This window comes from Chelonia mydas, chromosome 6, assembly GCF_015237465.2.
Source record: "Chelonia mydas isolate rCheMyd1 chromosome 6, rCheMyd1.pri.v2, whole genome shotgun sequence".
Classification (NCBI taxonomy): domain Eukaryota; kingdom Metazoa; phylum Chordata; order Testudines; family Cheloniidae; genus Chelonia; species Chelonia mydas.
This window is the reverse complement of record NC_051246.2, coordinates 64,179,906-64,191,578: the sequence shown is the minus strand read 5'-3', so window position 1 is coordinate 64,191,578 and position 11,673 is coordinate 64,179,906. Positions and strand designations below refer to the sequence as shown.

The window sequence follows — 11,673 nt, the reverse complement described above, 5'->3', positions numbered from 1 at the left end:
AGGAAAAGGGACAAGATAAGAGTTACCATAAAAAACTACACCAGGATAATGAGGAAATGTTAAGAACCACACAATGCAAGTTGCTGAAACCAATTCACCATTCAGTGAATGTTGCAATAACAACAGAAGAGGAGTTTCAGGGGAGTGAAAGGGCAAGTGGCAGAAAAGCAGGAAAATTGCAGATGGGCTGGAAATGAATGTCCAGATAAGAGAGGCAGAGGGAGAACTGGGAAAGAAGTTAGCAGTGGAATGGGATCATTCTACTTCAGGATTTTTATCAGTGTAAACAGATTACAGAAGCATGTCACATTTCTCAAAGCTTCCTGTGCTTATTCCACTGCAGCATTAACTAAGGCAAAAAATATTGTTTCCCTATGATACATGAGATAAGAAGTAAGGTAGGTATTTTCAAACGGATGTAAAAGATTTTAGGATTAAACCTGATTTTTGTTAGGCTTTAATTAAAAAAAATCCCAAACAAAATATTTTTTGGGGAAAGGGCTAGAATAGAAGCTTCCACAAAAGGGTGGGTTACTCACCCTGTGCAGTAACTGAGATTCTTCAAAATGTGACCCCCTATGGGTGCTCCACTGTAGGTGTGGCAGCACCCTGTGCGCCTGGGATCAGAGATCTTCATCAGCAGTGCCCGTCAGATCGCACATACACACCTCCCTTCTCGCGCCATGAGTGGGATGTATATATAGTGCTGTGCAGTCTGACTGCCCCCCGTTCCTTCTCTGCGGCAGAGCTAACATTTCAGCTTTGACACAGAGGGGAGGAGGGCAGATAATGAAGCACCCACAGGGACACATCTCGAAGAACGTCAGTTATTGCATAGGGTGAGTAACCTGCTCTTCTTCCTCAATTGATGTCCCTCTGGGTGCTCCACTGTAAGTGATTAGAAAGCAGGGCCCCTAATTGGAAGGCTCTGGCCTGGGAGCAGTATTTGCTGCAGATGATAGGACAATCTGCTGAGGCATCCTGAGTAATGGTATAGTGATGGGCAAAAGTGTCTGATGATGGCCATGTGGCCGCTTTGCAAATGTCAATAATCAGGACATTACTGAGGAAAACAACAGAGATGAAGAGTGACCAGGTTGAATGTGCTCTAGTTCCAGGAGGAGGCTGTCGATTATGTAGTTGGGTAGGACTGATGTATATACTGAGAGATCTATTTTGAAAGGTCTTGCTTAGAGATGGCTGCACCTTTGGATCTTTTGGCCATTGAGAGGAAGTAGCATGATGATTTTTGGAAGGGTTTAGTGTCCAAGTAGAAAGCTAATGCTCATGTGACATGGAGGGTATGCAATCATGTTGGTTACTGTGAGGCTTTGGGAAGAAGTAAGGAAGGTGGATAGGTTGATTGAGATGGAAAGAGGATGGTATCTTGGGTAAAAATTTAGGATGTAGACACAGCGTAACCTTGTCTTTGTGAAAAATTGTGTACAGGGGGTATATACCCCCTGTACACATGGAACCATAAGGGCTCCAATTTCACTGACCCATTGGGCAGAAGTGATTGTGACAAGAAATGCCCTCTTCACAGATAAGTGAACGTAGGAACACATTGCTATTGGTTTGAATGGAGGTCTTGTAAGAGAGCGCAGAATGAGGCAGGCATCCCAAGCAAGGGTTGGATCCCGTATATGAGGGTAAAGATTTTGGAGGCCCTTTAGGAAACATTTCATGAGTGGGTGAGTGAAGATGCAGTGGCCATCTATGTGGCAGTGAAAGGTCATGATAGATGCCAACTTCACACAGATGGAGCTGGTGGATAATCCTGATCATTTTAGGTGTAAAATATAGTCCAGGATAAGTGGCAATGAACATTCATTGTGTCAACCTAATGGGAGATGCACCAGCATTAGATCCTAGTCCATTTATGGAGGTAAGTGTGTCTTGTTGTGTCACGTCTGCTGTTCAAGAGTACTTGTTTAACTGCTTCTGAACAAGTTATTTCTGAATCCTGGAACCGTAGAGGAGCCATGCTTTGAGGTGGAGTAGCTGTGGATTGGGATTGAAAATACGACCCACACCCTGAGAAAAGAGTCGCAGAGTCAGGCAGAGAGAGATTGGAGGGCATACCTCCGTAAAGGAGGTAAGTATACCAGACCTGTCATGGCCATGTCGGAGCTATAAGGATGACTCTGGCCTGGTCCCTCTGTATCTTGTGGAGTACATGGAACAGAAGGGGAAAGGGAGCAAAGGCATAGAGTAGTGGAGCATCCCATGCGAGGAGGAATGAGTCTCCCAGGGATCTGTGTCCCAGTCCCGCCGGAGCAAAACTGAGGGCAGCAGGCGTTTTTGCCACACTAGAAAAGTTCTATGGTGCAGGATCCCCAGCAGTTGAAGATGTGCTGAAAGGCTTGCGTAACTAGTTCCCACTTGTGATCGTGGGAGAATTGCCTGCTTAATGAGTCTGCAGTGGTGTTCTGGTGACCAGGGAAGTATGCAGCTGAGATAGTAATGCAGTGTTGGATACACCAATTCCATAATTTCAGTGCTTCTGAGCATAAAAAGAGTGGGATCTCTCTCCGCCTTGCCTGTTGATGTACAACATGCAGGTGATATTGTCTATCATGTCTCTGTTGGCGCGATGTGCTATCAGTGGGAGAAAGGGTCGGTAGTTCCAGTGCTGGGATGATGGTGGTGATAACCATCTGGAAGCGTTCCAGTTTGATTAACTTGTTGAGGTTTCAAAGGTCTAGATTCAGGCTCTATCCGCTGGATTTTTTGGGCCAGAAAGTAATGAGTAAAAACCCTTTCCTGTGTGCTGGAATGGGACTGGTTCTAGGGCTCCTAGTCATTTATTTCGTCTCATAGGATGTGTTCATGAGAAAGGTCCCTGAAGAGAGATGGGGTGGGATAGATAGGAAAGGGATGGAGTATCCTTCCCTGATGATCTCTATGACCCACTGGTCCGAGGTAATTCGCCTCCGTGATGGAAAGAACAGGGCTAAATCGGTCGCCAATTTGTGGGATGTCAAAGATGGCGGATATGACAAACGGGAAGACTTCTCATGGCCTCAACTGTGGCACTCTGTACCTTAAAGAACACCCTGGAATTCCCATATTCATCACTGTCATATAATTATAATATGTTTTGTAAAAAGTATGCCTTGTGAGGTATTATTTTGAAAGTCTTGATCCGCTGAACATTAACATCCTATTGGACTGTATGTGCTATCATTGTACGTGAAGTTATGAAGTTTTGTTGTGTGTGTGTTACTGAAATATGTTGGGAGGTTGGGAACACCCACAACCAGCCTTTCAGGCACAACAATGGAGTAGCCAGACATGCTGATGGCCCATTAAATATTATCCACTATCCCAGAAACTGTATACAATGGAGACTTCTCAGAGAGAGCATGTAGGCGATGGAGAATACTTGACCAATGGGGGTGGACCCCCCCGCATGTCACAAGCATAGATCTTTCCAGCAAGCTGGAAGAAACTATAAAGAGGGGAAGTGACACAATGACTTGGCCTCATTCCTCCCCCAACACCACCTAGAAACACAGCTGGAGGACAAAGACTGAACTTGTGAGGGTGGCCCTGGGCTAGAGTAGAGTTCCAGCCTGTGTATTGAAGATTTGTGACCTGTTTGTACCATTTATCAGAAAGAGAAACTGCTGGATTCAAATCCTGTTTAGTTTATAGAACTGAGATTGCAAATGTACTTTTATTTCTTAGATAATCAACTTTGATCTCTACCCTTACTACTTATAATCACTAAAAATCTAGCTTTCTGTAGTTAATAAATCTATTTTACCTAAAACAGCGTACTTTGCTTGAAGTGCTTGGGAAATCTCAGCTCAGTTTACAACGGCTAATATATGTCTTCTCCACTTCAAGGGGGGGCAGACTGGGCAATGAATTTACATTGGTTAGGCTTCTGAACAGGGCAAGATGGTACAGTTCTGGGGTGCAATGCTGGAGAACTGGGGGGAACTGGCTGGAGCCTCTCTATTGTTGGTCCATGAATGCCTGGGAGAAGCATTCATATAACTCAAGTGGTTGTGTCCCTGCCTGTGGATCTCTGTGTAGTGCAGTACCTGCCAGAGGTTTATAGCTTGCCAACTGCATCACAGAAGAGGGGCTCAGCGGTCCCACAGTTTAGGTGGCATCCTGGGAACCCCGTCACATTAACCACACTTCCAAAATAGCTGTTTGGGTGGAGGAGCGTGACAACTAGCATCCCATGGAGTTGTATGTCTGCATTTGGTAGGGGGCTTCTGTCAATATTGTTAGGTATCATATTGTCGCTGGGGAGTGTATTACGGTGATCGGGATCACGGAAGAAATTGGTACTTACACTGCAGCTCCAAAGAGACGCCCGGGAAAATGCCCAGGGAGTGAAGGGAATCATCTGTATGCTGCCCGAATAATTTGGGGCCCTCAAAGGGTAGGCCTTCAGTGATGGTTTGTACCTCTTTAGGAAAGCCTGAGAGGTGCAGCCATGACGTCTGTCTCATTACAACAGTGGTAGTGATGGAGCAGGCAGTGGTATCCGCAGAGTCTAAAGAGGCTTGCAGAGCTGTGTGGGCCAAGAGGTGTCCTTCAGCTATGTGTGCCTGGAGTTGTTCTTCATTGTCATCAGGAAGGTCTTGATAGAGTTCCTGTATTTTAGAATAGTTGATGTAATTATACTTAGCCAATTATATGAGCGCCTCGTAATTAGATATACGGAATTGGAGAGCAGCGGATGAATAAGCTTTATGTCTGAACAGGTCGAATTGTTTCCAGTCTCTAGCATGGTGTGTAACTCGAGATTGGTATAGGTGTCCTTTTTCTGGCATAGCATTTACAACCAAGGAGTTTGGGGTGGGTTCAGAAAACAAATTCCAAGTCCTTTGTGGGAACATAATATTTTTTGTCTACCTGCTTGCAAGTTGGTGGGATGGATGCTGGGGTCTGCCAGAGAACTGTGGCAGGATTGAAAAGGGCCTCATTGATAGGAAGGGCTATTTTGGAGAAGGAGGATGTGTGCAGGATGTTGAGCAGCTTATGTTGTTGATCCTTCACCTCCTCCAAAAGAATGGGGAGGGAGTCTGCAATCCTGCAAAATAGCTCCTGGAAATGTCTGAAGTTGTAAGCTGCAGTAGGGGGTGGAGGCATGATAGCCTCATTAGGTGAAAAAGCAGAGTGGTGGTGGAATTTCCTGCTCTTGTTCTTCTCCTCATCTGCTGTAGGGAGAGGCTCAGTCTCTGGTGGACGAGAAGCTGGTGGAGAAAGCAAAGGTGTAGGTCTCCAGCTTTGCTCCATGGGAGGCTTCCCAAACTGGACTCTTGTAAATGGCTCGGGGTCCCAGTTCGGCCAGTGCAGAGAGAGTGGAACATGGGGCTGCATCCATGGTGTCTATACCAGGGTTCTGGTTCTGGTGTGGATTGTGAACAGTGAGGACATGTAGAGGAAGTCGTTTGTTCCTGTCTCGAGTAAGGAGTGATGGACCACTCCTCCTCTTCTTCCTCATTGTCACTGAGGAAGGAGGGTGCCATCCTCGAAGAGGAAAGAAGAACATTGTGAGTCTGGAGAAGAGGGTGGAAGTGGGGGAAGGTCGTGTTTGAGTAATGGTGACTCAGGCATGTCAGATACAAGTAGGTCTTTAGGGTATCTGAATTCTTGGGGAGGAGGTAGGAGCATCATCGGTACCGGTGTATGAATTGATGCTGAGAAAAAGATGCATTCTCCTAAGCAGCCAGCAGGTGGAGCTGAAGAACTGCTCAGTGCCGAGGGCTCTAGGTCTGCCTGGTTAGGATCTTTAGACTGTTGTTTAATTCATGTACTTGGAAGGGCCCTGGAGCTATGTCCCCTGTCTGAGAATGCTGAGTCGGCTGACCTCGCAGGGGATGATTTTCTTGTAGGTGATGTCTCAGGGACTGATGAGGGATCCCATTTCTTTCATCAAAGTGAGAGAAAGACTACTTTCTCTTAGAAAGGGATGTGGGAGATGAGGATCAGCAGACGAACTTGCAGAGCGGGGAAAGCTGCACAGGGGGAGAGTCCAGGCCCAGATCTGATTCTTGACCCAGTGCTTTCTCCATGAGGAGAAGTCGTAACCACATGTCCCAGTCTTTTCTGGTTCTGGCAGTCAAATTGTGGCAGTGGGAACACTTTTGTGGGATGCGTCCCTGCACTGTGGGGGCTATCCATTATCGGGAAGTTGACCCAGCAAGACACTCACCTCTTGAACTCAGGAGATCCAGGCATAAGGGTGAGGGAAAAAGCTTCCCGGTCAGAAAGCAGAGAAATGAAAACCTAAGCTATGAAGTAATGAGTAGGGTAAAGTGAAAACTGGGGGGGAGTGGGGGGGGAATACAGAGGAAAGAAGAAGAAATTACTAAACTAAACTTAACAGGTAAGGCACTATCTAAAGGTCAAAAAGGAGAAGCAGACTCTGCTCCAGATTCCGTCCCAGACCAAAGGCGGTAGTGAAGGAATTGGGGGGCGGTCGGACCACACCACGCTATATATACACATCCCGCTCACAGCACGAGATGGGGAGGTGTGCAGATGCAGTCCAACGGGCACTGCTGATGAAGATCTCCGATCCCCGGCACAGGGGGAGCTGCTGCACTACAGTGGAGCACTCATTCTTCAGTGGAGCACCCAGAGGAACACTTTAAGAACTAAAATATTCTGTCCTGTAACTCCAGTGAGAATAATCAGAAAGAAAACAGTGATGGTTTGCAAGAAGAAAATATTTTTATTTATTTTTCCTATCACCAACAGCCAGAGTGGATAAAAATTGATACTGATTTTTTAAAAAAAACAGTTTTTAATTTAAATTATAAGCTTTTCTTTTTAAAAATAAACCTGTTTAAAATTAACTCTGAATTTAAAACTAAATATCATTCTTATAGCTCTTTCTGTACCTGTTCCAAATTTTTAACATCTTGTTTGAGGCATGGACACCAAGACCTGAACATAGAACTCCAATAATGGTCTCACAAATGAGGTCTGAAGAGATAATACCATCTCCCTATTCATATTTGATATTCCACTACTTATGTATCCCACAGTCATGTTTGCCATCTTAACTACAGCAAAGCACAGACAGCTCACTGTCAGCTGGTCATCGACCATGACCACAAAGTCCTTTTTAGTATTGCTGCATTCCAGGATATAGTTGCCCACATTGTGCAACCTCTGGCTTTATTTCTAGATGTGCAACCTTGCATTTGGCTCATTAAAATACTTGTTGTTCAAATGAGTCCACCTGTGAACTGAAATCCTGAATCCTGTACCCTGAAAATGTACAGCAAATGGAGAGTCCAACCAGAAGACAAGCCATCTTGGATAACTATTTGAACTAGTCGTAGAATTCTTCCCAATCCACTTCAAATGTTTAACACAGATAGTGTCTGAAATCCCACACATACAGAATACTCTTAATTGAAATCAGTTTATTATTTTTATTTTTTGTACAACTAAAACAGATATTAACATGAATTAATGGGGCTTGGAGCTTTGGGTTTCTCCCATAATCTTAATTTTACCGAGCTTCCAAAACAATAAACTGCCAATAAAACACTTAGTTTGTGCTCTAATTTTAATTCAGGAATGTCATGCAATTGGTGTGCCACACACTGATCCCTTTGTTCAGTGGCATGTGCTGGGTGTTTTCTATTGCAGCTCGGATTCTGAATTAATACATTAAGATCTCTCTCAGTGATTGGTATATTACAGTAGTAAAATTACTGAACAGTCTTTGCTTAAAGACTCGAAAGTATTTTTGTCTTAACACAAACTACAAATGCTTTCAAATGTGTTTATATTCTAAAAAATAGCATCCAGTCTGCATATCTGTTCAGCAAACTACTTCTGCAGTACAGATATGATTTGACATTTGAGCTATGTTTGAATATGTGCGGCCAGAAAATTAAAAAAAACAAAACCAAAAACCAAAAAACACCTTAGGAAGCTAAGATTAGGTTTGTAATAAAAAAGGATTTCAAACTCAAAACATCTAAGGCATTTTTAACCAATAGGATTGAGGCACACAAATTACACAAGTTAATTGCACTTTAAGACTGGTCAAATTACTTCCAATGTCATGAGTCCATCACTGTAGTGTTCAACTCCATGCCAGCTGCTCTTGGGAAATGTCTGGCTCCAGTAATGTTTACTCATGACCCTGGTCTACACTGACCAAAATACTGTCTTTAAAACTGTATTAGATAAAACAACTGCTCAAGGTTGTCTTCTAACACAAGCTGGTTTTCTAGGGAAGACAAACCCACAGAGAAAAGCGGCAGGCGAAGAGTGAACAGTGGCGTGAAAAAAGGAGAAGGGTATAGAGGTGGATAGAATTGAAGCACCGATGTACACTTGTCCTGTATTAGTCATTGTCATATTTTAAATCTTTGCTTGTTTTTGCACACTTTTGCTAGTTTTTTATTCTTTAAATTTTAAGTATTAACTTGAAGCCTGGTTGCTGGCCCCATTCAAGTATTTTTAACTGGTGGCTCACCCATAGCTCTGGAGTTAAGCACTTCAAAGCTTGACCCACGACTCTTTGGCATGCATGGAGTAAAAGCATTAAAGCAGCAACTGATCCCAGGTTACAAAGCAGATCTTCAAGCCCAAAACAACATCACTGTCAGTTGCTCAAAGCCACCAACCGTTGCAGGCTGGGCAGTATGCAGTAAATGAGACATGTTGTAACAATTAAAAAAAAACACTAATAAATGTCTTGTTTTGATTTAGATTTTTGTTTTTAAAGGAAAATGACAGGAAAGAGAAATATACTATAGAACTTCTTGCTAGACCAGCACTAGAATGCTCTCTTCCCACATAATGCACACTCAATGAGGCATGGCTTCATAAAGTTAAATATTTAAATATAATTGTCTGGGTCTAACATTTTTCATATTACATATTTTCACTTGCATTAATAATGCTTAATATTTTTATGCCAAATTCTTTGGAGTTGTCTTTGTCAATGGAGCTCCAGGCTTGTAAACAAAACCCACTTATTAAGAAATGTTAAATTACCTTTGGATTTTTACCCTCTTTGGCCAATAAAGCACGTAGCCGCTCTTGCGAAGGTGGTGCAATGAAGATAATATATGGTTTCAAGTCTGAATTGCGTAGGGTCTTCAATGACTGAAGAAAAAAATGTTCCATTTATTATTTCAATCTCATTAATGTTTGTAAAGGACAAGTATAGATGCACTGTTCACATAATGTTCTCAAATGCTAAGGTAACTCAGTATAAATTTCAAGAGTTTATTAAAAGTTGTGACATTCCTTAATAGCAGCATGATTGTCTGGCTATGTGACATTGTTAATCATCACTAACTCTGGTGCCATTCACCTTTTCCTGTACAATTGGTATTATCACCTTTTTTTTCTTGCTTATGGAACCTCAACATTTGCTCTTGCTCAAGAGTTCTTCATAGAAAAGTAGGTCAACTGTTCCCCAAACTTGGCTTGGCAGAAACTAAATATATGAACTCAGACTAATTGCACTTCTTTCAGTGTTTGAAAGTACAAATAGCCTTAAACTACATTTTCAATTTCTCCATATATAACTGAGAACCAGTATATAATGTGTTTTGTTACACACTGTCAAAAATTCCATACACAGCATTAACCTTAAAATTAGAAAAACAAACCAGTTATCCCCTCACAGTTTATCTTACCAAGAGACACCAAGTGCATTAATGATGTGCAAAGCATCCATTTTGCATAGTTTTGTGGTAAGATCACAGGATAGGGAGTCAGGAGAACTAGATTCCATTTCTGGCTCTTCAAGAACTTCCTTCTTTGTGACCTTGGACAAGTCATCACCTCTCTGTGACTCAGCTTCCTCATTTTCAAAATAAGATTACTTACCAGCCTCACAGTGTGTGTTAAGAAATTTAATTAACTATTTTTTGTTATGTGCTTTGAGAGTCTCTCATGGACCATTCTAGAGAAACGTGAAGTATTATACTACACAGATTGGAATGCACGGTCAGTGTAAATGTGACTCTTTAAACTTCTGAAATAGGGTTAAAGTTCTCCAAATGTATATATTTAAAAACAAACAATGGAAATCATTTAAATAATTCTTTTGTAACTACACCAGTGTGATTTTTCACTGTTTGTATTTGATTATCTCATTGCTATTTTACACCACAGGCTTAACAAATACAGGGCAATTATATGTGATACTGTAGCTGGCATAACAAGACTATAAAAATGCACTGGCAAATCCTTTTGGTTTTACTAAAAGTTAAATTCTAATGTGCAGTTTTACCTGTTATTAAATAAGTATGTGCTCTGGTTACTGTACATAGAGCTGACCAAAAATGGGATTTCTGATTTGCGGGAAGTTTTGCTTTTTCTAAATTTGGTTTTGTTCCACATCGGAATGAATTCAAGTTGTTTCAAGGTTTCCAGTGAATTAGAAATCCCCAAAATATTTCATGAATCAGAAAGACCGATATATGGTGTTCTCTAAATGAAATCTGCTCCCCAGTACCCTGACAGTGGTTGAGTGAAACCAACAAGAATGTCAATTTCACTTAGCAGCTGTTAGGGTAGTGGGGGTCTGTGCTTCTGGGGCAGCCCTGCCATGTGGACCTTCCCAACCTGGGGCAGCCCGCATGGTGGGGCAGCCCCAGAGCTGCACATCCTGGGAGCGCATCCCAGGTCTTTCAGGTTCTGCAACAGGGAGATTGGAAGGCCTGAGAGCCCCAGCGTTAATAGGTGTTCTAAGGTCTTCCAGGCTTCCTGCAGTAGAGCTGGGAGTCAAGCCCTGGTTAGAGCTGGAGCTCCTATGGGTTTCAGGCTCCCAGCTTCAAGGAAGTGAGCATGGAAGTTCTGGCATGTCTGCCTGCACCAGAGCCATGGAACCTGCAAGACCAGGTCCTCAAGCTCGTGGCAGCCCACAGGCTGGAGCTGTCCCAGAGCCACTGAACTTGTAATACTCTGGCTCCCTAGCAGACCGGCAAGCCGGCAGGTTTCCCATGGCTCCATCAGAACCCTGCCTTTGATTTGCCAACAACTTACTGAATCTGAGAGGTTTTCACAAAATATTTTGGGGTTGACAAATTGGCATTTTACAATGAAACTGTTTCACTGGAAAATTTCCAACCAGTTCTAATTTTATACCACCTTAAATATCCCTTGGTAGAGTCTTGAAAAATAAATGTTATTTCTTCAAGTAGTTAATTACTAGACAAGTGAAGTAAGTACTTTGCTAATCAGAACCCCTCCATTATTGCAAGTTAATTTCCCCCTGAACCAAACCAGCACAAAATATTTAGTCACATTACAGATTATTCTACTCTATATAAGTTCTTATACTGTACTCATCACCGTAGCGAGCACCTACCCATGTTTGTCTCTCTGAAATAAATCCCACCAGCATATGAGTTTGAGTGAAAAAAATTCTGAATTTCAAAACCACTAGATTTTTGTTTTAAAGTTTTTCTTTTAAAGTTATTTTCATTTAATTGGAGGAAACCCCACCCCCACTTTTCCAAGCATTTGATGAAAGTTTCCCCTCTAAACTGCATGCTGAGTTTCAACTTGAGCTGAAGTTTTACCATATGTTTCAAAATATGTTTAGAATGAAAAAAGGTTGATCCCGCAAAGTTCAGAACACCCTTCCTTCAACTTCCACTTAAGTCAAGGGTCTCTCAACTACACAGATTAATTACATATGTAATTAAAGCACTA

General features: G+C 42.5%; 1 protein-coding gene across 12 annotated transcripts in view; it reads right to left on the bottom strand.

Annotated features, from left to right (window-relative positions):
- Positions 1-11,673, bottom strand: part of PALS1 (protein associated with LIN7 1, MAGUK family member) — a 146,348-nt gene that overhangs the window by 3,004 nt on the left and 131,671 nt on the right. For 11 of the 12 annotated variants that reach the window (XM_037900262.2, XM_037900259.2, XM_037900263.2 and 8 more), the window contains one exon: positions 8,998-9,108. In XM_037900262.2, the coding sequence (XP_037756190.1) occupies positions 8,998-9,108 (111 nt within the window). Of the gene's footprint in view, positions 1-7,395; positions 8,267-8,997; positions 9,109-11,673 lie in introns of those variants that run through there. The other variant, XM_043549657.1, reaches the window with a different exon arrangement.